We start from the raw sequence: 27,880 nt of genomic DNA, 5'->3' as shown, positions 1-27,880 counted from the left end.
ATGAAAGTTCAAAAATAACTTCCTATATTCTACTTATTCTTATATTATATCTTATCTTATATAAATTATCTTCAGAGTCCTTTGACTCCATCTAAAATGCAAAGTCATCGATCTGGCTTTATGCGTAACTACTGACCACTAACCCATTATTGCAGTAATCATTCCAGTCAACACTCTGTGGTGGGGGGTTCCGGCAAACTGAGCGAACACAGTCCATTGTTGGAGTAGCAACAGGTGCAGCTGTAGATGTTGAGTTCATTATGTTCTGAAACTCAGACTGTAAGAACCCCTGAAGCAGAAAATAACAAGGATTTTCAGGGTTGTCAATCACGAAACAACGAAAAAGCATAAGATCAAAAGTGAATTCACTAAGTTTTTTTCTACTCTAAAGCTTCCTGTTGACAAATAATCATTGTAAGGGGGGTGGGGGGAGGGAAAAGAGAAGCAGAAAGATCAATTTTGTGTTTTAATTAACTATGTATTTACAATATCAGGAAAACGTCCAGATTGTTGAATGAATGTTGATCTTTGAAGCTTGACATGGCTTGCTATTTACACCACGCAATTACTTTTTTAAGGGCACCTTTAATGTCAAATTCTATCCGAGCGAAAGCATATTGCTTTACTATATTAGCCATTCTGTACTATTCCCCTGTCTGTAGCTGCTGACAAAACACTGGATAACATCCAAAGCCAATTCATTCATTTTAGTAAAAAGACAAAACGGTTAAAACTTCAAAATTAGTACTGACAGCAAAAAAAAGGTCATTGTTATCAATAGGACAAATAAATCTACTGGCATCTAACATTAACAAAATGTTTGTTAACTTGTACCCTTTGAGAACCAACAAACTGATACATCAGGTATGCAATTTGCTTTCTTTGGATCCCAGATACAATTTATAACACCACAGTTTGCTCATACTGTTGTTAAAATAGAAGTGATATACTAGAAAAGGGGTGGCTTCCTGATGTTATCTCATATTCTGGAATCATGGTGCTCCTCTACTATACTCCAGGAAGCAGGTTACATCATTTAAACGTACAAGCTGAGAAGCAGATGGGCAGGGCTCAGCAGTGGGAGGGGAAGCACCTGGAACATAGCAGGTTCAAAACTATATAAATACTTTCATAATAAAAATTCCTAATATCACATTACGGTCAGACCAGGTTTCCAAATGCAATTGATTGCTGTAACCTCACTCCAACTCCAATTTCTGGTGCATAGTAGACAGTGCAGCCAGGTTCTGGCTCCTTTTCACCCCTATCTAACCAAAAACATCACTTTACTACCTGCAGGATACAGAAATATTGGGGTTAATTTTTGGTTTTATAAACCCATCTTAATCTTCACTTCCTCACTGTATTTTTCTTTCTGTTGAACTGATTGCTATTTTTGATTAATTTTGTCATGTGTAGAGGAAGGTGGATGAGTAGATGATATTTCCATTGATAAGCCCATTATAAATATAAAAGCACTTATCTGAACCCTTCCGGTAAGCTGATATTCTCTGAAATATTTAAGTAACAGGTTGAGAAATGCAATTAATTTATTTCAAAGTGTCCTAAATCTTTAATGTAATCATTATATTGCACTTGCTAATGTAGTACTGGCAGCATCTGTGCAAAGCCTCAAAGAGAAACTGTCTGATCACATAGGCTCAGCCTTATGTGAGTGGTAGAATTTAGCCTAAGCATACTCAAAATCAAAATGGAGTATGCAATTTAGTGAAATTATTCTACTGCTACCAGATTGTCTTTTCTAAAGAGAAAAGTCCGTTAGCTGACTAATGGAAACAATTCAGTAAATAAAGATTCTGTGATGCATTGACTGTGGAATTTCTATGCCACAAATAGATAAGATGCAGGTTCAAGTCAATGAGTGGTCAGTGATTTCAGACGGTACAAGATACTTCTTCAAGGAGAGAAAAGAAAGGGTAAGTTACAGTGTAAGCCATTCTAAGCTGTTTTGTCAGATTTCCTCATAGTAGATAAAAATAATGGGAGAGGCCTTGATATAGAGTCTTGCTTCCCAGCATAACAAGTATGGTGTGTCAAACAAGCATCCTAAAGAAGAGGGCAGCAGAGGCAGAGAACCTTTAATAAAACAAAAAACCGTGGATGCTGGAAATCTGAAACAAAAACAGAAACTGCTGGAGAAACTTAGCAGGTCTTGAAGAGAAAGCAGAGTTCAAGTTTTGAGTCTGGTGCTGATGAATAGTCACTGGACTCAAAACATTAACTTTGTTTTCTTGCAACAGATTCCGCAAGACCTGCTGAGTTCTGCCAGTAATTTCTGTGTCTGTTGTTAGAGAAAACTTTGCTAACATTTAGAATTTTTAACAGTCTGGAGCAATAGTTAATAGTCCTGCAAATAATGGTGCTGTTAATCACTGAAATTCCTATAATTGATACTTATGGTTACGTTCTTAAGTTGATATCTATTGGTATAGGATGTTTGTATTGCAAATTTATAATACATGAAAATTTATGTATTTGTTTTGACATGTAATTCAATCAGCAACTTGAGTTGAATCAAGTTTAAAAGAGAAGAAAGGATGAGATGGAGTGCTTATTGTTTTTTTCTCTAGCTGTCAATACTATTTTATTCTTGATAAATATAAAGGCAATGGGAGTTAATCTCTGGAACATACATTTAGATATGGCTGAAAGAGCAGGCAGCAGGTGGCTGGGTATTTTATTTAACTCTATCTATTAATGTATTGTTCTCCAAACTACTCTCCTTCCTTCGCTTACAAAGGCACCATCTGCTTCTCTTTTATCTCCATGAGGCTCAACTAACCAAAAATTCAGTTTAACAGCTTTTATAGGAAGTTCACAGAAAATAAATCTTTTGAAAAAATTGTCAGGCAATTCCAGAAAAAGTAGGTTAGTGAAAGCAGAAAGACATCAGTACCTTATGCAGACACACTGGGTATTCAAAAATAAAACAACAAATCTTACAAGTAGCATAGAATATAAAAAAATTGCATTTGCTTGGGGAAATTTTGTTTTTAAGCAAATACACTTAAGAGGTCATTGAACCCTTGATGTACTCATATGAGGTAATAAGTTGTTCTAACTTCACTCCTGAAACTTAACGTTGGGTGCAATTTATACAAAAAATATACAGCATATCTTTATATTTTTCAATCTTTGTTTTGAACTCTCTCAGGGTTCAAACTATGGAATTGAATTTGATCACATTTCCACTTCTCCTAGGATAAGATTACAAGTGAAATAGATGTAGTTTGTGTTCAAAAAAATCTCTTCAGATTAAGACAGCCAAACTAGAATACTGTGCCAATACAAATACAGTGACTGTTCTCTATCAGCCACTCGTGAATCTGATGAAAGATAAATTGAGCTTAAAAATTAATGCAAAGAAGTCTAATTACACAATACTGGACATTTTACAGTTTGATCCAGCAGCAACAATTACCAGATGTTTTTCTGTGATTGGTGCTATCCATGCCTGGAATTTTAAATTTCATTTTCATGTGCTAACCTGGAATCAAAAAGGGGGCTCTGATAGAGATTAATTTGGTGTCAGAGGGGGCATTTGCTCTGTAATTAGATTTTTGAGTCTTAGCAATTTGCTCTGCTGCTGTGCTAAGTCTTATGAAGCCTGCAGCAAAACAGTACACTGATCTTCATCTCTGCACTTTACTGTTAGCTAATTTCATTTCCTGTCTATCTGAAGAGGTGTTTTCATCAGGCATCAGGGCTTTTTGTCTTTGTGGCTGATTTATTCATCAATCTCAATGTGATTTTGTTTTCTTTTACAACCTTGAAATTACATCCAAATCCACACACATCTGTTTATTACACAAGAAAATTGAAAATCTGTCTTTGTAATATCATACAAAGATTTTTCCACAAGGTTATACAGCAAGTCGACAGATATTAATGATTTCATTTTGGAGATTCTTTTCGTTGCAGTGAACAGAATAACAAGGAGGATTGGTTATTTGAACAAATATTCCAACTTTGTGACTTCAGTATTTTTAGATCTGGAGTGTTCTCCTGTCCTGCTGGATTTGTATACACATTTCAGAATTTAGTCAGTATTCTTTCACAATCATATAATATACGACATCTGAAATAATGCCCCATATGAAATATATTGTATCATGTTAAATTGAGCATATTCAACAGAACGAGGCTGAAAAGCATGCTTTTTATCTAGCTGTAATTATAATGATTGAAGATGACAGGAGTCAAAAATAATACTGCACCTTTCTCTAAAGTCAAATTTTCCACATTTAGAAAACTAGATTTTTTTTGATGAAGAGCTAATCTTTTTGAACTGCCAGTCCATTAAGTTCAGAAGGCCCCGGGTTTAGTGGTTAGGAAATTACAAACAGCCCCAACACACTTGGGCTAGGAATGAACTTTATTTTGGTTCATGCTCATTATCCATTGTCTGATGATTGAATATGCATATATATGAAGGAAGCGTAAAGATAGGACCATGATGCTTTCAACAGTTAAATAGTCTATTATCTTTCTGTGCCAATACTTTCATATGAAAAATGGCTGTTTTGGAGGAGAATCAAAACTATCAGCATCCCAGGGGTCAATTAGTGCCCAAGAAAATCATACACAAAGGCAGTGACCATACATCCTTCTCTAGTATGTCTTAGTAGAAGCAGAGATGGTGAAGCTAATGGATAAGGTGAAAATTAATGGATTGAATGAACAGGAAAGTTTGGCATCATTGAGGGTGGGTAAGTCACCTGCTCCAGATGGTTTTCTGAAGAAGGTTGGGGGTTGGAAATAGTGAAAGGGCTTGACATAATCTTCCTCTCTTTGCTAGATGTGGGAAATTTCCGGATGATTGATGAGTGATCATGCGACGTCTCTATTTAAGAAACGATAAAGGCATATCCACGGGGCTTTTTTGCCACGCTGGCAGCATCCCTACCTCTGAGTCCGAAGTCTTACGTTCAAGTCCCATCCCTGAACAGGTTGATTAGAAATTATTTATAAAAGCAATCCAGTTATTACAAGCTGATGAGTCTACCATTCATGGTGGGTAAGATTTTAGGAACAACAAATAAGAAAAAAAATTACTATATAGTTGGCGAGGTTTGTGATAATTAAGGATATCTAACATAGATTTGTAAAATGCAAATTGAGCTTGATTCATGGAGTTATGAAGCAAAAGAAATGTTGAAAGTAATGATAAGACAGCTGTGACCAAATGCCAGATGACAGGCAATAAAGCAATATCTGAGCTCACAGAAAGGAGGGTCAGTGTCAGCTTGGATAAAATAAAAACATTGGCTTAAGGACAGAAAGGTCACAGTAAATAGTTGCAAAATCCTTCAAAAAAATGACAAATAATGAGCATGATTACAACTGGACTCAGAGAGATGAGGGGAATTGGCAAAATGCGGCAGGTTGAATTTAGTGCAGAGAGGAATTCCGGCAGAAAGGATAAAAACAAAAAGGTAGGAAAGGCTTAATGGCAGAATTTTAAATAATCTGTAGGAACAGAGGGACCTGAAGATGCATGTGCGTTGATGTTTGAAGCTGGCAGAAGATATTGCAAGCAATTATCAAAGCAAATCAGGGCATTCAATAAAAAAAGCAGGAAAAGATTGATTGAACATTTCTAAAACTCTGATTAGAGCATAGTTTGAGAGAAGTGCACAGGAGATTTACCAGACTGGTTCCAAAAATGACAGTTTTTAGCTAAAAGGTTAAGTTGCAGAAGCTGGGGTTGTTCTCTTGGTACACAGGATATTGATGGGAGACTTGACAGAGATATGCCAGATTAAGACAGATTTGGATAAAGGTAGATCAATAAAATTCTGTTCTCATTAGTTGGAACAAGATCAAAAGACACAGATTTAAATCTTTGGACATTGCAGATGTGTGAGAAACGTTTTGTGCAGCGAACAGTCGTGACATGGAGCTCACTGTCTTGATGAATGAACTGAAGGGGAAGCAGGGTGGTTACTTGAAGGAAATAAGCATAGAGGGTGCTGAGGAAAGCGTAATTGAACAGGATCGACTACACAGAGCCAGCACTGACTCAACGGCCTTCTTCTGGTCTGTAATGACTCTTTATTTATTCCTTGGAAATTTCTTTTCAGCTGGAAAGATACTAACATCTCAGTAACTGATATTTTTCAGCACTCTTGTCCATTTGGAAGTACGATTGAAGTTTTCTTGCAGCTTGATTACTCTCTTTGCTCTTTCAACACTCTTTTCAGTTATTGGTGTACAGACCCCAATATGGTCACCCATTTGGCGGTCTTCAAACTGGGGAAAATTATCCAGACAAGTTCAATATCAAGTGCAGTGGCTAAAACCTACAGTTTTATCATTAAAGCAGAACAGCTTGTTTGTTGGATTTCTGTCAGCACTGACATGGATTAATGTAACACCATTAATGTAATACAATTAAACTCTAAATACATTGTTTTAATTTGGTTTATGCTTGTTTTCCATTTGTACTGACCTGCTGCATTGTTGGCGAGTGCTGAACCTGCATGGAAAGCTGGTGGTTTCCTATTCGCTGAGACAGAGCAGTAGTCTGCTGCTGGTGTAGCTGGTGATGCTGCATTGATAGCTGGTGCAGAGGTGGGCTGATCTGAAGAGACGGAGGTGGGGAGACGGTCATATTTGCAATAGAAACAGTCACTGGCATCTGACCATTGGGTTTGGGAGCAATACTCCGAGACAGATTAGGATGCATGGTAGATATATGAGGATTCATACTCGGCTGTTGATGGTATGCTCCTGAACCAAGGTACATCGGAGAGGTGGCCTGTGAGTGACCAGAAAACACTGGCTGCTTTGAATTCATCATCTGAGAAGCCTGGGATGTCTTCGTATCAATTGGGTCATTGTAGCTCTGTAGAAAAGATCACCACGATACATAACTATTAGCGATTATAATGGGCTTATTGATCATGACCTACAGCAGTGATTTTTCTCACAATTATTCAATTCGCTGACATTAATTTTCAGAATTACAGAGATAGTTTAACATGGAGAAGTTGCATTAAATGTGCAATCGACTGCACTATAGAATTATTATCACTGTACGCTGTTGCTTTACTCTGTTATGACTTACAACTGAAGCAAAAGTAAAGTAATCAGAATATGTAAAGTAATGTTCATACTGTACTCAGAATTTCCTTGTCAAGGGCATTGCTTTGCAAATATGTGAACCAGCAACACTATACAAAACGAAGGAGTTCTGCCAATCACACTCGTTATTGCTGGCAAAGAGTTAAAGCAAAACGATTATTGGCATAATTTGAAAGAAAGTAACAGCTGAAAAGAAATTTTGCTCTTTTTATCGGAATATTTTTTCAATGATTTGATTTTGTTTTAAATAATGATTACTCCCATCATTAAATAAATATGAAGATGCCAAAATAATCTAAAGACTGTATTTACAACAAACATGGTAATACTAAATTCATGATAATACATCACTGTAAATTGAAAATTGTGTTAACATCACAAAAAAGCAAATAAAAGTACAGTTGGATATCTGAAATAAAAACAGAGAGTGTTGGGGAAACTCGGCAGGTTCGGCATTCCCAGACCTCTGTTGTAGTGAATTCAAAAGTTCATAATCCTGTACGTAAAATAATTTCTCCTCATCTTAGACCTAAGTGATCAGAGATAATGGGAACTGCAGATGCTGGAGAATCTGAGATAACAAAGTGTGAAGCTGGATGAACACAGCAGGCCAAGCAGCATCTTCGGAGCACAAAAGCTGATGTTTCGGGCCTAGACCCTTCATCAGAAAAGGGGGATGGGGTGAGGGTTCTGAAATAAATAGGGTGGGGGGAGGCGGACCAAAGGTGGATAGAGGATTAGATAGGTGGAGAAGCAGGGAGGGATAGGTCAGTCCAGGGAGGATGGACAGGTCAAGGGGGCGGGATGACGTTAATAGGAAGGAAACAGAGGTGCGGCTTGAGGTGGGAGGAGGGGATAGGTGAGAGGAAGAACAGATTAGAGAGGCGGGGACAAGCTGGGCTGGTTTTGGGATGCAGTGGGGGTGCGTGGGAAGGGGAGATTTTGAAGCTGGTGAAATCCACATTGATACCATTGGACTGCAGGGTTCCCAAGCGGAATATGAGTTGCTGTTCCTGCAACCTTCAGGTGGCATCATTGTGGCACTGCAGGAGGCCCATGATGGACATGTCGTCTGAGGAATGGGAGGGGGAGTTGAAATGGTTTGCGATTGGGAGGTGCAGTTGTTTGTTGCGAACTGAGCGGAGGTGTTCTGCAAAGCAGTCCCCAAGCCTCTGCTTGGTTTCCCCAATGTAGAGGAAGCCGCACCGGGCACAGCAGATGCAGTATACCACGTTGGCGGATGTGCAGGTGAACATCTGCTTGATGTGGATATCTTCTTTATTTTTAAATTGTGATCCATGTTTCTAGACCAGGGAAATATCCTACCCATAACTACCCTGTCTATACCTTTCAGTATTTTGTAGGTTTCGATGTGACCACTTCTTATTTGTTGAAACTCTGGACAGCACAGGCCCCAGGTTGCCTAATAGCTCCTCAGACATTACTGAGTTCTGTGTGACAGTTTTCTTGACCCTCACTGGATTAATAAATAACTTTTGTGTGTAGTGATGGGGGATGGAGGAACAGATTTGTAAAAAGAATACTGAAAACATTGATGATATGGAACATTACCTTGGAAACCAGGCTGGCTCTGTAAGCTGCCAACTGTTTGAGATATTCCTTTTTTGCAGCTTCAGTTTTCTTCTTGTAAACCTATAAAATGTTGTATGCATTATTCGTTAGTGACAGCATTAACTAGCTACAGCTCCAATTCTACAAAATGATCCATCACGCAGGACATGCCTTTAATAACATTAGATCAGCAAAAACATAATTTTAACTGAGGTCTTTGAAAAGCAACTTTGTCTATTCATGCCATACTCCTTACTTGTTGACTCCCTGTATCAGAAAATGTGAAAGAAGGAATTACCTTCAAAGTATCAATATTCCAATGGTAAATAACATTACAATTGTTGGCATAATTCAAAAGAAAACAACAGCTGAAAAGAAATTTTGCTCTTTTTATCAGAACATTTTTTCAATGATTTGGTTTCATTTTAAATAATGATTACTCCCATCATTAAATAAAGCCCTATTTGTAGAAACTATGGAATTTAGTTTGTAAAGAATGCATCTTTTTATTATTAATACTTCTGACTCTGGTCTGAAAAAGGAGTAGAACTGATTTAAAAACTAAAGATTGTTGCATGTTTTAAAAGCAACTAACCTAACTCATTATAAGTATTATTTACACAGCTGCTTGGTCATGCAGCAGTGGAAGCCTAGTTAAAATTGAGGTTGAACCTAAGGGTATGGATAGATGGAGGTTTGGCTGGCAACAGTTAGTTGATTGGTCTGTAACATAGTGATCAGTTATCAATGACATAATCTTCAACAATTACATGATTGCCTTTTAGGCAACTGAACAGTTTAGGGTGTGGATGAGATTGCCAGAACCCTGGAAGAGAAGGGGCTGCTTTTTTGCTCTGCAGTTTAAAAAAAAATCTTAAACCTGAAGATAATTTAGCCAGTTATTTCTCCGCATCAGTTGAAATCTGTGATTTGAATTGATAATTGACCTTTATAAGTGGGAACCAGTCACCCTGTGGTCAGGATCAAGGGGAAGTATCTGCAGAAGGAAAATTGAGAAGTAGGATTCTGCTCAGCACAATGATCATCTCAAAAAAAATCTGTAGATGGGAATCAAGGACTTATCTGCCCAGTCCTACCATTACTCCCTTTTACTGTGTGTGTGTGTGTGTGTGTGTGTGTATGCGCGCGCATAGAGGGGAGCTTGTAAGCAGGTTTGCAGCTGGAATTTATTTGTAATAACTTATTATTCTTGTTAACTTTAGCAACCTGGTCTGTCCCTTCTGCCAACCTGGGGCTAAAAGGAGTAAATTGAAGACTTCTGCATAAATTTTAAAAACTTTTGATTTTGAGATGATTCTAGGACTTGACTTTTGTGATGCTACCCTGGTGAGGCACATCAAGTTCTTTTCAATATGTATACGAAAAACAGTCTCTATGCAAACAGTTGAAGTGATAGAGAGGTTGACACTCCTGGCCTCTCTTTGCATTAGAATGGGCCTGGGTGTTTCCAGGTCAGTTGTAACCCAACTGAGTGGACACTAACTTAGATATCTTACCCCTGGTGAGGGCCTGATCCCTGGCAGAATGCCGGGCAGAAAACTGGAGAATAATAGAGCAGAACTGTGGACCTGGTCTCATCCTCAATCTGCAGCTAGATTCAAACAGCTGCTCAGCCACAACAAGGTGAAAGGAATTAGAATCAATTATGCCCCTGGAAATACTTAATGGATCAGACAGCATCTGTGGAGAGGCAAGTTGAGTTAATACCTCAAGGCAATATCCTTTAATCAGGCAAACTGGCTGAATCTTCTGGAAAAAAGTGACTAAATAACAGGTAGTTGGCTTTCTGTGCATTTATTTAAATGGACTTTCAGAAAGTATTGGTTATGCCTCTTGTAAGAGACTACTAATTGAAGGTGAAGTTCAGGCAACCGAATGCAAATTACTGACCTGCGAAGAAATTGATTGAACAGTGTGAACTGGACAATTGAAGTAATGGCAATGTACACTAATTGGCAGGATGTGATTCGCGGTATTCCACAAGGAGCTGTGTTACAACCTCTATTTCTGGGATTTATTAATGAATTAGATGATGGGATTGAAAGCTACATCCACAAACTTGGTGATATTGTAAACCTTGTATATGAAAGCACTGAATTATAAACCAGTATTGATACATTAAATGAAGGAGCAAATTTGAGGCAAGTGGATTCCAACGTAGGCAAACATGAGAACTTAAAATGGATAGAACTGGGCACCTTCATTGCAATGAGAAGCTAGAAACAGCCAAGAAGTGGTTGGAAAGGGGATCTAAATGCATAGATCACTAAACTGCCACAAACAAGTACAGAAACTCAGCAGGGTTGCACATAGTACCTCATAGTGCCAGGGACCCAGGTTTGATTCCAGCCTTGGATGACTGTCTGTCTGTGTGGAGTTTGCATGTTCTCCCCTGTGTCTGTTTGAGTTTCAGCTGGGTGCTCTGGTTTCCTCCCATAGTCCAAAGATGTGCCAGTTAGGTAGACTGGCTAAAGTACCCATGGTAGTTAGGGATGTGTGTAGGTTAGGTGCATTAGCCATGGGAAATTCCTGGAAGTGCAGGGTCAGATTAAAACAAGTCAGCATGGTTTTAGTAAAGGGAGGTTGTGCCTGACAAACTTGTTAGAATTCTTTGAAGAGGTAACAAGCATGTTAGACCAGGGAAACCCAGTAGATGTTATCTATCCAGACTTCCAAAAGGCCTTTGATACAGTGCCTCACGGGAGGCTGTTGAGCAAGGTGAGGCCCCATGGTGTTCGAGGTGAGCTACTGGCTTGGATTGAGGATTGGCTGTCTGACAGAAGGCAGAGAGTTGGGATAAAAGGCTCTTTCTCGGAATGGCAACTGGTGACGAGTGGTGTCCCGCAGGGTTCAGTGTTGGGGCCACAGCTGTTCACCTTATATATTAATGATCTGGATGAAAGGACTGGGGCCATTCTGGCGAAGTTTGCTGATGATACGAAGATAGGTGGACCGGCAGGTAGTACTGAGGTGGTGGGGAAGCTGCAGAAAGATTTAGACAGTTTAAGAGAGTGGTCCAAGAAATGGCTGATGAAATTCAATGTGAGTAAATGTGAGGTTTTGCACTTTGGAAAAAAGAATACAGGCATGGACTATTTTCTAAACGGTGAGAAAATTCGCAAATCAGAAGTGCAGAGGGATCTGGGAGTGTTGGTCCAGGATTCTCTAAAGGTTAACTTGCAGGTTGAGTCCGTGATTAAGAAAGCGAATGTAATGTTGTCGTTTATCTCAAGAGGGTTGGAACATAAAAGCAGCAATGTGCTTCTAAGGCTTTATAAGGCTCTAGTTAGGCCCCATATAGAATACTGTGTCCAATTTTGGGCCCCACACCCCAGGAAGGACATATTAGCCCTGGAGCGTGTCCAGCGGAGATTCACACGGATGATCCCTGGAATGATAGGTTTAGCGTATGATGAACGGCTAAGGATCCTGGGATTGTACTCATTAGAGTTTAGAAGGTTGAGGGGGGATCTAATAGGCATCTGGATTGGTATATGAATAGGAAGGCTTTAAGGAGATAGGGGACAAATGTTGGCAAATGGGATGAGACTTATTCAGACTTATTCATGCTGATATCCAGTCAGCATGGACAAGTTGGACCGAAGGGTCTGTTTCTCTGCTGTACAGCTCTATGACAAGACCTAGGCCCTCTCTGCAACTTCTGGGTATGATTTCTTGGCCACATATTTCTTGTTTTTCATTAACCAAGAGGAAAGTAAGTAGTCACTTAGCCTGACCTCTTTCCTTTCCTTATTCATTCACAGGATGAGGGTGTTGCTGACTTCTTTCCTCTGAAGTGCATTCATGAACCAGATGGGTATTTCCCCAACAATCATTTCATGGTCATCATCAGATTCTTAATTCCAGATATTTTACTGAATTCAAATTCCATCTGCTGTGGCAGGATTTAAACCCAGGTCCCTGGATTAACAGTTCAGTGATAATACCACTCGGCCATGCCTTCCCCTAGACAAGGCCACTGCCTTGTTCAGATTGCTGGAGCTATTCGTGAAACCAGCTACAATTCTCCAAAGTGGGAATCAATTGGCAACTATGCCCCACTTTGCCGAAATGACTAATATCACCCCAAAATGATGAGGTCAGATTTGGGGTAAGTGGAATGTTAAAAATGAGAATCTCAGCCTCAACCTCATCTCCAAACTCTGGGACAGGAAGTGAGTGATCAACTCACTTGTAGAAGGTTGGTTAGTAATTTAAATATTACAATGATGCAACATGTCAGATATTTAATCATTTTAAATTTGACAGACTGATGCATTTCTAGGCCTAAAGAAACTCCCTTGCTCAAGGAGGGTGATGACCGATGGATCCAGGCTGTAACTACTTTTCCACGACTCCCCACCCACCCCCCACCCCACCCCAGCACCCCACGGGGTCTCGTGTAGCTGCTTCACACAACTCCTTGATCAGACAACACCCACTGCACATCACTGCTTCCCCTCCCTCATCCTTTACGAAGCCTCCAATCCACCTCTGATCATCGTGATATTGTTCGCTCATGCCCCCAATTCTTCTCGATCTCCATGAAACCTCTGATCATTTCCTGGCCTCCAAATCCCACCCCCCCAAGTGCCCTGACCACAACCTCCAGGTGTGGTTGTTAGCCCCTAAACCCCCAGTCTCCATGGTGCTGCCTATCTTTGCACCTAATTACTCTCTGCTCTGGCCTCCTGGATCTTCCCTTGCTACAAACTCACAACTTGCTCTGGTTTTTCTGATCCCCTCTCATTACTGCCCTGTGCCCCTCCCCTTCCTGATTGCCCTGATCCTCTCATCTTCCCTGACTGTAGATTCTGGTCATACCCCTCACACTGCTCCCCTGCCCATACTGACACCTCCCTACAACTCCTCCATCTTGTTGCTGGGTGATCTCTAGCTCCTGCTTATGGCTTCTCTGCCTGACAGCCACCCTATCTCTCAGTTTACAAGCTGCGGCTGTGTGTTGCTATGTGTGTGTGTGTGTGTGTGTGTGTGTGTGTGTGTGTGTGTGTGTGTGTGTGTGTGTGTGTGTGTGTGTATGTGTGTTGGGGAGGGCAGGAATGAAGACAGAAAAATGCCAATCTGGTGCTGCATTAACATTCGCCTTATGTTTGGGAAACTTACCCAAGCCATACCCACTTTACCTGTCCTGGAGGGGTCAGCTCCAGACTCCACAGGTCACATGCTTCTACAAGATGGCCTTGTGGTATAAGCCTGAGACTACTGGGGGCTCAGTTAGCTGGGCAGCTGGTCAGTGACACCAACAGCCGAAGTTCACTTCCTGCCCTGGCTAAGGTTACCATGTAGGACTCACCTTCTCAATCTCAGGTTGTCACACGAACTTCAAAGGATGACAGGTGATATGATAGAAGTTTACAAAAGTGATAGTCAGCGTCTTTTTCTGGTCTTATCCCTCCAGTTTCCTGCCTGCTCCCCCCGGTCTTTTATCCCACTTTCCATCAGGAATGTATCTGTTTCTGTCTTGAATCTGTAGATTGATTCTGCCTCCACTGCACTCTGTGGCAGTGAGTTCCACAGATTCACAACCCTCTGAGAGAGGTCATTTCCTCCTCATCTCAGTTTTGAACCTGCCTCCTCTCACTCTATATCTATGATCCCCTGTTTGAGGCCATCCAACAAGGGGGAACATCAGTTCAATGTCCACTTTATCAATCCCCTGTAGCATTTTATACACCTCAGTCAGAAGCCCCCTCATTCTTCTGAACTCCAGCCAGTACAAGCCCAAGCTATTCAACTGCTTCCCATACCACATCCCTGGATCAATTCGGTGAACTTCCTCTGAACTGCTTCCATTGCCATCACATCCTTGCATTACTTTTGTTATTCTTTGAGTGAAAGATGTAAAAATTAAAAGCACTCATTTATATAGCAAGGCTGAGTTCTTATCTGTACCATTTGTCTACTGGAGTAAGTCATAACCAGGCAGAAAGGTCTAACTTCTTCACATATTCTAATCTAGTATTTTGTTTAAAAAGTTGAAATCTCATAGCAAGTCTTTCTTTGGGGTGAGAACAGAGAAAAATAGATGAAAACCTGAGTTTGACCCTGAAGTAATGGACAGGGGGCAATGCAAGGGTTAAGTGAGCAGTTCAAAGATGGAGAGGGGGGTGGTGGTAGAAGTTTGAGAACGAAGGATGGGTGATTGGAAGATGAACAGGTATGAGACAGGATAGCAGCTAATGCATAGTCAGAACGAGTATGAAGTGAATAGCTGAGGCCATGTTTTTTACCACTGCATTTCCCATAACTGACCGATCCCTGCAATCTCAGGAGCAAGTCTTCTGCTGCTGCTGGTAATTCCTTTCCGTGTCACACCACAGGATTCTACCCAAGACCTCACACCCAAATCAGAAACAAAAAGCAGGGAGAGAAATAAGAAAGGTTTTGGAGAAAGAAGAGAACAGGAAAAGATAGGAGCAATAAGAATAATTCCTGCTGGTATCCTATTCGAAGGAAACTTCAGCTTCTGTTTCTCTGACTCCTCTTTTCACTTCCACCCTCCCTCAATGGCAGAGTCTTCAGTTGCCTTAGTTGTTAACTACAACTTGCATTTGTCTAGCACAAGTAATGCAGTAAAAACACACGGCGCTTCACAGGAGAGCTACCAAACAAACTTTGGCAGCAAGGAATATATTACAGTAGGTGGCCAAAATGTTGGCCACACAGGTAGGTTTAAGAAGTATCTTTAAAAGGAGAGAAATAGAGGGGCTGAGTGGAGTTCAGGGTGAAATAACTCTGCAGAGGCCATCACCAAAGCACATCCCCCTCTCTGATGAAGGGTCTAGGCCCGAAACGTCAGCTTTTGTGCTCCTGAGATGCCGCTGGGCCTGCTGTGTTCATCCAGCCTCACATTTTATTATCTTGACTTTAGTACTGCTTGCTCAGAGTCAGATTGTAGAGTGCAAAAATCTCTGACATTCCTCTTATTATCTGTCAGCCAGAGCTCCCTGATTGGACCAGATTAACAGCCCCAATCATGAAACTCATATTCAGAGGTCCAGCTGGCTGTCATTGTTAACAATCACTGCAAGGGAGAGAATGCCAAAGGTTAGGACATAGGTAGCGACAAAAATACTTGTAGACAGTGGAGTTGTGTTAAAGGCAAGAAAAAGCCCAGGTCATGAAGCTATTTGAAAACAAGGAGTAGAATTTAAAACTTGCAAAATATAGCTTAGTAATGTTAAAATGTTATAAGGATCAGTGTATAAACGTGTTTGCTAGATTAAGCCAATATAAACCAAATAAAGCAAAATATCTTTGCATTCTAATAGGAAAGGCCTGAGCTCTGAACAAAACTGAGCCTCAGGCCTCAGCCTTCAAGGCAATAAAACTTTGCTCCTGGCCATAATGCTGCTGTCAAGTTACATTAAGAACACTTTCCTGAAGGTGTTCATAGAAAATCAGTTTCTTATAAATTTTAACTTTGGATTAGAACAGAAAAATTAATTAATTTCAAATTAATGCTCTTTTAATTCTTAGACAAAAACAAGAAGTTGCTGGAAGAGGTCAGCGGGTCTGGCACCATTTGTGGAGAGAAACCAGAGGTAACGTTTCAGATCGAGTGACCCTCCCTCTTCCTAAATTCTTCCTCTTTCGATGTTGAACATCAGACAATGTTTAATCTTCTGAATTTTTCTTTGGCTTCCACATATTTTCTTATACTTTTCTCTTTGAAATGAATGTCAAAGAAAATGTGGAATTTGAAAGTTTTAGCACTGAACAAATACAATTTGTGACCATTTCTTGCGTAGAAATGTGTTGTGTTCAATGAATGACTTTTAGGATGGCAGCACTCAGGGTAAAACCCAAACTTTGAGAACAGTTTGGATCAATATAAAGAGTGATAGCACTTCATTTAACAAATAATAGCTCAAATCATTGCTGTAACTAGAAAAGTTGTGCATAAAAGCATCACTTGAAAGCACAATTCTTGCTCAGAACAATCACAGCAATGTTGCTTGTGGCCATTGTCCTTTTTGAGCAAGATGCCATAACAGTATCACTCTAACTATGTCCTAAGGGGTACAGCTCAGCAACGTTTTCTCCGAAAACATCATGCAGATAATTTTCTGTTTGGGTACAGATGTAACACTGGTTGTGACATCTTGGCTATTCTCTAAAGAAAAACTGGACAGCTGATTCCTAATCGCTACTTTGATTGGGGAAAAAAAGTCAACCCAACAGCAACATCACGCAGAGTACATCTTTTGAGAAAACAGTGCTGGAATATTTTAGAGGGAATTTTAATCCCCTCCTAGCAAAAATTAAGTGGAGCAGATTGAAAGTTCACTTTTCCATGATACCTCGGGAACACTTTCCATATGGCAATTGAGCACCCACCCATTACTGCGCCCCATTGTAATTGTAGTGACCGATGTTCCATTTTCTGTACAGCGTGTCCTGTGAATGCCCTGCTAAGCAAATCTTTTTTGGTGAAAGGATAAGTGCTATTTTTTTTGTGGCACTAAGAGGAGCTCCTCTGGCATCCATATGAACAATGTGGGCTGCGGTCTGTCCAAGTTCTATCCCTGCAATGGCAACCATTGTCCCCCCTAACGCTGGCCGGGTTGGTCTTCCAGTCGATAGTTTAGACTCCTGGAATCAGCCAATTGCAGCAGGAATGTGGGGTTCACCTGATGACTAAGACGAAGACTGACTCTCTTGGAATGGAATGAGCTAGTTATGATGAAGGGCCTCCAGACTCAATACATTAACAGCGCATCTTTCTCTCACAGATGCTGCCAGACCTGCTCAGTTTCACCAGCAATTTCTGTTTTAGTCTCCTACTGGAGTGGTTAGGCTGCTAGTTCCTCCATTTTGACAGCCATTAGCTAAAATTCCCCTGTAGCTATTTAGACCATAAGGCCATAAGATACAGGAGTAGAATTAGGCCATTATTTTAAAAAATTGTTCATGTAATACAGGCATCATTGGCTGGGTCAGCATTTATTGCCCATCCCTAATTGCCCAGAGGGCAGTTAAGAGTCAACCACATTGCTGTGGGTCTGGAGTCGAATGTAGGTCTGACCAGGTAAGGATGGCAGTTCCCTTCCCTAAAGGACATTCATGAACCAGATGGCTTTTCCAACAATTGACCGTGGAGTCATGGTTGCCATTAGACTCTTAATCTGAGATTTTCATTGAACTGATTTCAAATTCTACCATCTGCTTCATGGGATTCAAACCTAAGTCCCCATAACATTACCTGGGTCTCTGGATTAACAGTCTAGCGATAATATTATTAGGCCATCCCCTCCCCAATGTTGCCCATTGAGTCTGTTCCAGCATTCGATCATGGTTGAGATCTTTCTCAACTCCATTCTCCTGCTTTCTCCCTGTAACCCTTTATCTTCCTAATCAAGACTCTATCTATCTCTGTCCTAAATACACTCAAAGACTTGGCCTCCACAATCCTCTACAGCAATGAGAACTACAGATTTACGACCGTCTGGCTGAAGAAACTCCTCCTCAACTCAGTTCTAAAGGGTCGACCCTTCATTCTCTGGTTGTGCCCTCTGGTCTAAGTCTCTCCTCCTAGTGGAAACATCTTCTCCATGTCCACTCTATCCAGGCCTCTCAGTATCTTCCACATTTCAATCAAATCCCCCTCATCCTTATAAATGCCATCAACTATAGACACAGAGTCCTCAACCGTTCCTCATGTGATAAGCCTTCAATCCCCGATCATTCTTGCAAACTCCTCTGAACTCCTCCAATGCCAGCACATCCTTCCTTAGATACAGGGCCCAATATTGTTCACAATATTCTAAATGCAGTATAATGAGAGCCGTATACAGCCTCAGGAGTTCATTTTTGCTCTTATGTCCTAGCCCTTTTGAGATTAATGCTCACAACGCATTTGCCTTCCTAACTGCACTTATTAGGCCATCCCCTACACATCCTCTACTGAACTTGCATGTTAACTTTGAGAGAATCCTGAACTAGGTCTCTTAAGAGTCTGTGTGCTTCAGATTTCCAAAACCTTTCCCCATTTAGAAAATAGTCTACATCTCTATTCTTCCCACCAAAGCGTATAATCTCATACTTCCTCACATTGTATTCTATCTATCACTTCTTTGCCCACTCTCCCAGCCTGTCCAAATCCTTCTGCAGCAATAAAACTTCACACAACTTTTATATATTGCAGAAAGACTGGGCCTCTGTTCCCTGTTGGGGTGACAAAGAACAAAGAAAATTACAGCACAGGAACAGGCTGTTCGGGCCTCCAAGCCTGTACCGACATGCTGCCTGTCACAACTAAAACCCTCTACCCTACAGGGGACTGTACCCTCTGTTCCTATTCTATTCATGTATTTGTCAAGGCGCCCTTTGAAAGTCACTATTGTATCTGCTTCCACTACCTCCCCCGGCAGTGAGTTCCAGGCACCCATCACCCTCTGTGTAAGAAACTTGCCTCGGAAGCTGAATGTTATTCAGAAACACCAGGAACAGTAACATTTTCTCAATACCTGAGGTGTCCTCACTGGCTGCATAGCAACAAGGAAATAAAAGAAACCTCTGCTGGACTGTGTTCAGCCGTGACTGCAGCCTTTCATTCTCTTCTCTTCAGGGTAGGGGTCGAGTGTTTGGCTGTGCTGATTCTCCCAGTGTGCTGCAGTGAACAGGCACCCTCTGCATGTTGATAGGAAGAAGCTGTACTGAAAGCTAAATGCCTGTGAGGCTGTTAACTTGCACTAATTTATCCTTGATAAAATAGAATTGGCTGCCTGCCTCCGTGGAATGGGTAACCGATCCTGGCTCATCCCTGACTCCCCAAACCCTGAGCACCATCTGTGAGAAACTCAGGAATGTGACGGAACATTCTCCACTTGCCTGAATGATTGCCGCTCCAACAACACTCAAGAAGCTGAATGCCATCCTGGATAAAGTGGCCTGCATGAGGGACACCCCATTCACCACCTTCGCCATTCATCCGCACAGTGAGAGCAATTTCTACCAACTACATGACGAACTGCAGTAACTTAGCAGGGCTGCTCTGACTGCAGTCTCTAAACCTATGGCCCACAAAGGACAAGGGACAAACACAGTTGGGAACATCACTGTCTGCAAGTTCCTCTCCAAACTACACAGTGTATCCTGGCTTGGAACAATATAGCTGTTCATTCGCTATCAGTGCGTCACAATTTCTGGAACACCCTTCCCAACAGCACTATATCTATCCATGCATTGTTCAGAAAGCATCATTTTCGCTGCCACTTTCTCAAGGGAAATTAGGAACCGGTAATAAATTCTGGTCTGGCCAGCAATGCCCACATCCGGGGAATGAATAAGGAAAGGCATAATATGCTACAAATATGCTGCTGTCCTAATCTCTGCATCTTTCGTTGGGAAATAAAAATTTGGCATTCTGCCTAATTCAGTCACCCCACATTTCATGATTCTCACTCCATAAAAATGCACCCCCCCACCACGTTTACCATATCTCCACATCTAAATCATGGGAAAATTGTGAAAGTTTAATGCAACTGTACAGTGTAAAGGTTTTTAAAAATGTCGTACTGCAATAAGACATTCAATCACAAGTGAAATGAATCAGGAGAAATGAAAGGAGAAAGCTGAGATTTCTTATCTGCTGTCTGAGCACCAATGAGGAGTAAATGATTTGATTGACTTGACTGGACATAATATTAATGGAATTACTGACAGTTTAGAGAAGAAGACATTGGTTTCTGGGCTCAAAGGATTTGTCAGCTGTCTCAGAACTATGATTCCAGCTCTTCACATTCTTGCTGCTGCTAATTCAGCGCGACAGGCTCATAATTAAAGCAAATTAACTATTTACACTTGCCACGACTACCAGGGGAAGAACAACATCAGTGAGAACAATGAATCGGAAATTAAATTCTTCCCTCTTCTAGCAGCTCTGCCCTCAAATAATATATTAGCAGTAACGGTGAGGCGTCAAACACAGAATAACTACCATGGGTGAAGTAATTAGGTGTTGCTATTGAGTTAAACTGCATGAGTTAAGGTTACTGAATATAAATTATGCAGCTGAAAGCAAGCATATGTTGTAGTATTCAACAGTTGCTAATGTTACCTGAACATTAATTTTAGGATCAGTAGATTAATCCACAGCAGTCAGCAACTTCTACAGCTGGCTTTATGTTTTAAAAAAAAACAAACAGAACACAAATCACTGCTTGTTTCACAGGGAATTAAACCTCTACTGTTATTATTATTTCCAATCTGGTGAGAAAAGTTTCTATCCACAAAGACTTCCTGCTGACAGTGTTTTCAAGAACATTTGAGGAAATTAAACATAGCAGGGACCTTAAGAAAACACTCTTGACATGTGAGTTTCACAAACGGGAAAGTGGAGAAGCAATTGAAATAACCGGTATAAACCGTGCATGGGAAAAGGTGGAAGAGGAAGAGAAAAGGTCATGGAGGGGAACAGCAACTGAACAGTAGGAGAAACTGATGGAAGATAAAAGGAGAGGAGGCAGAGCTTGTGCAGCAGTTAGAATCATAGAATCCCTACAGTGTGGAAGCAGGCTACTCAGCCCGTCAAATCCACACCAACTCTCCAAAGGCTATCCCACCTAGACCTACCTCATAACCCTGCATTTCCCATGGCTAACCCACACATCCCTGGACACTATGGACAATTCAGCATGGCCAACCCAGCTAGCCTGCACATCTTTGGACTGTTGGAAGAACCTGGAGCATCCAGAGGGAACCTACACAGACACGGGGAGAACGTGCAAACCCTACACAGATAGTTGTCCGAGGGTAGAATCGAACCTGGGTTGCTGGTGCTGTGAGGGAGCAGTGCTAACCAGTGAGCCCAGTTGACTGAGGTACAAAAATGGAGGACAAGATGGGGAGAAGAATCCATGTAAAATATGATTGTTTTCATTTGATCCAAAGATATCATGATAACACACTGATGAAGTTAATAACACCCGAAATCGTGCTGAAATGTCAGTGCACTGTCATCTTTGCTGTCTCATTATTTTTAAATAGTTTCTGTGGTGTTCTCTCACATGGAGACTCCTAAGAAAACTGTAACTCTCTACTTCTACAGAAGCAGCACTATTTCAATCACATATCGAAAACACAGGAACAGGATTACGCTATTCAGCTCCTTCAACCTGTTCCAACATTCAGTGAGACCATGGCTGATCTATGGCCTAGCTCCATCTACCTGACTCAGGTCCATATCCCTTAATAACTTTGCTTAACAAAAATGTATCTATCTCAGATTTAAAATTAACAACAGATCAAGCATCCACTACTGTTTGTGGAAGAGAGTTCTAAACCTCACCCACCCTCTCTGTGTAGAAATGCTTCCTAATGTCTCTTAAGAATGGATCTGACCCTAATTTGTAGACAATGCCCCCTACTTCTAGAATCCCCAACTAGTGCATATAATTTATCTTTATCTACCCTGTTTTTTCCTGTTGATATCTTAAAAACTTCAATCAGAACACCCTTTAACCTTCTAACTTGAAGAGAAAACAGGCCTAATTTGTAAAATCTGCCCTCATAATTTTAACCCCTGAAGTCCATCCTTGTAAACCTATGTTATACTCCATCCAAGGCTAATCTATCCTTCCCAAGGTGTAGTGCCCAGACCTGTTCACAGTACTCCAAGTGGGGTCTAACAGCAGTAGACAGGAAAATGGAGGTTAGTGCACATTCAGATCAGCAATGATCTTGTTGAATGGAGAAACAACCTCAGAAGGTTGAATGGCTGCCCCTTGCTCCAAAATTCTGTACAACTATATTGCTATAGATGCTCTTAAAACAAAGACTTGCATTTAGATAGCACTTTCCATGACCATTAAGCATGAACCACTTTCCAGCTAATTAACTACATCTTGGAATGTGAGCAATGCTGTAACTAGGAAATAATTTAGCCAATATGCCCTCAGCAAACTCCCCACAAACAGCAATGAGATCATGACCAGATAATCAGCTTGTGTGGTATTGGTTGTCCAGAATATTGGAGATAATTCCCCACCCACTCTTCTTTGAAATAGGATCTTGCACATCTGCCCAAATAGGCAGATGGAGCCTCAGTTAATGTCTCAACTGGGGGTCAGTCAGCAGCTCTGAGAGTGCAGTACTCCCTCAGCATTGCACTGGGACTTGAACAGCGGGACTTAAAGCTGAAACCTTGTGATTCTGAGTCAATGGTGCTGCCATCTGAGCCCCAGCTTCACTTCCCTTTCGGCTTTCCTTTCGTGTAAATCAAACTGAAGCATGCAAACACTGCCTATACAGTTCTGTACCTAGTCTTTGTCTTAATTATGTAGGAGAAGACACCTTATATCTATGGTGTGCCATATACATCTCAGACTGTGAGGGAGGAGTGTGCAAGATGCAGAGATTACCCAGCAAAGGTTCTGGCATTGCAGGAAGTCCTAGGTGACATGTACATTATCCCCATCTCTATGCCAGCAGAGACCACTCCACAACCCCGCCAAGACAAACCAAAGATGGTAAAATGTCTGACTAAAGAACCCTGGTTGGGATGGCATTTGGCTCATATCCACGCAAGAATATTTAATGCTTCTATGGTGATGAGGAAACCTTTGAAACACTTGAACCATTTTGCATATTGGCAGGAATGGAAGGTTCGAGCTATAGAGAGAGGCTGAAAAGGCTGGGGCTATGTCCATGGAGCATCGGAAGCTGAGGGGTGAGCTTATAGAAGTTTACAAAATCAGGAGGGGCATGGATGGGATGAATACTCAAGGTCTTTTCCCCAGGAGAGGGGAGTCCAAAACTAGAGGGCATACGTTTAAGATAATAAGGAAAAGATTTAAAGGGGGCCTAAAGGGCAACCTTTTCACACAGAGGGTGGTGAATGTATGGAATGAGCTGCCAAAGGAAACGGTGGAGGCTGGTACAATTACAACATTTAAAAGGCATTTGGATGGGTACTTGAATAGGGTGGGTTTAGAGGGATATAGGCCAAATGCTGGCAAATGGGACTAGATTAATTTAGGATATCTGGTCAGCGTGGATGAGTCGGACCAAAGTGTCTGATTCCGTGTTGTACAGCTCTAAGTCTGGGTAAGATTTCTAGCGTGGATTCAGGATGGGGTCCAAATATGGCACAGTGGATACCCACTATTTCACCAGGGCTCACTGAGCAAGTTACATCCCAAACAAAGTTCAGAGTGTGAAAACTCTGACACTGGAGTTTCTAAACACCGCCTGTTCCCTTGACTTGAAAGACATGGGCAGATGCTTTGCCTGACAGGCCATTCCTAGAAATGTTGGCATTAGGTAGAGTCGAGCATAACACATGCAAAATTCGGTATTGTCCATTCTACTGGATTCTATTTGGATTGTGGAGGATGAATACTGCAGTAAATTGTATGTGCATGTTCTTGTACTAAGGAAGACATGACAACGAGATTGGTGGGACAATTTAATTGCTACATTTTCTAGCATACATTCATGTTAGAAAATATTGACATCCAAAATTCTTATAAAAAGTTCACAACGATCTGTGCCTCAGCTAATCTGCAATTGACTTCACAATAATCTTGTCACAGCTGTCAGCCTGGCACTATGGGAGGAAAGTTTGCCACACAACCTGTTCCAGGAACTGAGCCAATCTAAAACCTCCGTGAGGGACAATAATATCAGTAACAATATAATGTCAGAAGAACCCAAAATCAAGAAACAACTGCTCAGCCTGTCCGGTTCATCTGTTGTTCAATTCAAACTAAGACACATCCAAACCATTCACGTTGTTGTGATCAATGATCTTTCTCCATTGATGCTTTCTTGTTTCTCAACAAAGCTGTTTGATATTTTTGCAAATTTCAAAACGCTTCTTAATCAATGAATGCATTACAGACTGTTGCACTACAATGCTGCAGTAAAGAATGACCGAGCAAACATTTCACATCCAGTACAATTCCAAAAACGACAGCAGAAATAAATGACCAGATAATTTGCATATGTTTGGGTAAGGATTAAAAGGTTAGTAAACATATCTATCTGGAGTCTTTTCAAACAACGGGATCCTTTACATTCTTCTCGAAATAGCATAGTTTTAGCTTGGATTTCAATTTTGGGTCAGGAATCTGTTGCTGGGAAATTTCTGGAGCCTGACCTTGCATCAAGTCAGCATCAATGAAATGGTGTGATCTTCAAATGGAAATGTCCTAACTGGTGGTTCTCAGGTTAACTGCTGCCTCTCTTGAGGTGTTGATAAAGGCAATGGCTAAGGGGAAGAAATTCTTTCACTGGGACCCAAAAATAGAAACCGGTCCCCTGAAGGGCCTGGATAAAAGTCAGAAATGTGACATGGAAGATGGGGATCTGCTACTGCAAGAGGCTCAGTGACCTGTGGAAAATCTGGGATTATGAGTGGTCAGTGATGCTCAGGTGATAGACACCTAATATTAGGTGCATCATGCAAATGTAGGACTGAGGAGCAGGAGGAAATCCTTGGCCCTTACAGACATGAAGATCATGGCTGATCTGGGTGTGGTGTCAGTTCCACTTTCCTGTCAGCTCCCTGCTGCATAACACTTGATTCCCTTGTCCATCAAAAATCTAATTCCAACTTGAATAAAATCAATGTTTTCTGGGGAAGAGAATTCCACGACAATTCGCCGAGAGCAAAAAAAAAATTGTCATCTCTGTTTTAAAAAAAAGCAATGCTAATCTTTAAACTCTGCCCCTAGTTCTCTCCAGCAAGAGAAAACTGTCTCTGAGGAAGGGTCACTGAACCCAAAAGGTGCTGCCAGGCCTGCTGAGCTTTTCCAGCAACTTCTGTTTTTCTTTCTAATTTACAGCATCGGCAGTTCTTTTGGTTTTTAAGAGAAAACTATTTTCATTTATCCACTCTAACAAGTCTCCTCAGGGTGTTTTATGTTTCAATAAGATCACCTCTCATTCTTCTAAACTCCAGTGGTTATGTCTCAACCCATTAGAAACTTCTTCATAAGATATGCCCTTCATCCCAGAAATGAGCTCAACACCATTTGGGACAAAGCAGCCTTGATTGGTATCCTATTCACTCCCTACAATTCTGGCAAACTATAGTTACAGAGTGCACCAGAATGTGTGTATCTATAAAATACACAGTAGAAACTGACCAAAGCTTCTTCAACAGACTCCTCAAGTCAGCTATTTCTGCCACCTAGAAATGCCAGGGGATTACATACATGGAAATACAACCATCTGCAAACTTCCCTTCTAGTCACACACCATTTTGACTTGGAAACATGTTATTACTCCTTCTTTATCAATGAGCCAGCATCCTGGAACTCTACACTGAATGCTACTGGAAAGTACCTGGAAAACATGGACTATAGTGTTTCAAGCCTCATCAATTTCTCAAGGGTAACTAGGGATCAGTGGTAAATATTGGTCTTTCCAGTAATTAATGCCCACATCCATGGATGAGTGGAAATGTGACAGGCATCCCATATGTCTTTCTAATGATACTGCAAACAAATTATGGGAATACATCATAAGAGTGTTCTATTAGAAGAGTGTGTTTCTGGTATAGTTCTTTAGTGTTGGATGGAAATTTATATGTTAAAACTTTTAAGGAGTGGAACTTGTCATGAAGTTGATTGTACCATCCTTTTGAGATTATTCCAAGATTTGGAAGCTTATCTTTAGGATCGGCCAGTTCTATTGTAGGTGGCAGAGGCTAAGAGTTGCCGTCATAAACTGTTCTCCTGCTCCTCCCCCTTCCCAAGATAGACTACTTAAATGAGGTTTCCATCCTGCTGGGAGATGCTGCAAATATTTTAAAGACACTAATTGTCGACAGATTGGTCTGTACTTGCACAATGGGGAAGAGTGATGTAGCTAGGACCCTTGCCTGCCTGAAACTTCACTGAACTTCCACCGAGGAGAGGAATGTAGATTTGCCTAATAAATAGAAATGCACTTAATTATTGAGACAATGCACATATATAGTAGCTATAGGCAATGTTACCAATGAATGTGGTGCTCGTTCTTACCTGTTTCTGCTCTTCACCTAAACCGTCCCACATTGAGGCAACAATCTTTGAAACTTCACCAAATGTGGCATTTGGATTTTGACCTTTAATGGCTGCTTGAGTATCTCGAAAAAACAGAGCATAGGCTGACACAGGTTTCTGCGGCTCGTTTGGATCCTTCTTCTTCTTCTTCTTGGGAGTTTTGGGTTTCTTTCCAACATCTACAGCTGCCCGTTTTTCACCACCATTCATCTGTGTTATACAAGAACCAGAGGCCTTTGTTTACAATGACCATATTTATATTTAAACAGATACAATCTTTCTGAAGAATGAAATTCACTTCATCCATTATGCAAAGACCCAGTCACCCAACTATTGGTGATTTTAATATGAACGGTGGCTGTATTATGAAGATATATTTTTTATTTTACTGTAACACATTTGTGTACTTATATTAGAGTATTGTGAAAAGCTGTGAATTTATATAAGTTGGAAAAGGTTATGAGAAATACAGTACAGGATACTAAATCCATCAGTAACAATAAAATACTTCTAATCTAACAAATTTCTCACAATTTCACTATTTTCTGGCTGTTTAAAGTATTCCTGTTTGTGTTTTAAGTTATTCTGCATAAATACTAATCACCTAAACAGAGAATAACACAAAACACAGAGTCTAGAAATTTACTACAGGTGACATTATTTATGGAAATTCTTTAAAAATGCCAACTCAATAACTTTAGCTCCTCAGACAAAATAGTGGCAACAGCAATATGCCGTACATACATTAAGCATTCATACGGTAACAATCAATAACCGTTATTTCTAGCTATTTATCTGATTTGTAGTAATATTTTGCAAGCTTTGGCTCAATAAATACAGCTATCATTAACATATTGTTACCTACCTAACAGTTTTCAATGAAATAGATTGTCATCTTGGCCAAATAGATTACATTAAATATTAGGTCTTAACCTTTTCATTGCGAGTTGTTTAAAAACATGACTGCAGTCAATGTCCCTAAAATCATTTTAAATGTTATTATTTCAGTAATTTCAGCAAATCAGCTGAATTACAACAATAACTGTTTAACAACATCAACATTCCACATTTATAAGATATAAAGCAAAGATTAGAGTTGAATAGGAACTATTTCAAACAAAATATTTGGAACTTCATTTTGGAAGAACTTCCGAAGTGCTCACTAT

At 40.6% G+C, this 27,880-nt stretch overlaps 1 protein-coding gene across 11 annotated transcripts in view; it reads right to left on the bottom strand.

Annotated features, from left to right (window-relative positions):
* The window catches only part of tox (thymocyte selection-associated high mobility group box), a 255,558-nt gene that overhangs the window by 8,050 nt on the left and 219,628 nt on the right, over nt 1-27,880 (bottom strand). For all 11 annotated transcript variants that reach the window (XM_059645902.1, XM_059645907.1, XM_059645901.1 and 8 more), the window contains 4 exons: nt 26,694-26,924; nt 8,680-8,760; nt 6,473-6,868; nt 144-289 (listed from right to left, as the gene is read on the bottom strand). In XM_059645902.1, coding sequence (XP_059501885.1) covers nt 144-289; nt 6,473-6,868; nt 8,680-8,760; nt 26,694-26,924 — 854 coding nt within the window. The remainder of the gene's footprint in view (nt 1-143; nt 290-6,472; nt 6,869-8,679; nt 8,761-26,693; nt 26,925-27,880) is intronic.

This window comes from Stegostoma tigrinum, chromosome 5, assembly GCF_030684315.1.
Source record: "Stegostoma tigrinum isolate sSteTig4 chromosome 5, sSteTig4.hap1, whole genome shotgun sequence".
In the NCBI taxonomy this organism is placed as follows: domain Eukaryota; kingdom Metazoa; phylum Chordata; class Chondrichthyes; order Orectolobiformes; family Stegostomatidae; genus Stegostoma; species Stegostoma tigrinum.
Note: the sequence above shows the minus strand (reverse complement) of the source record. Positions and strands in the feature narration are given on the sequence as shown.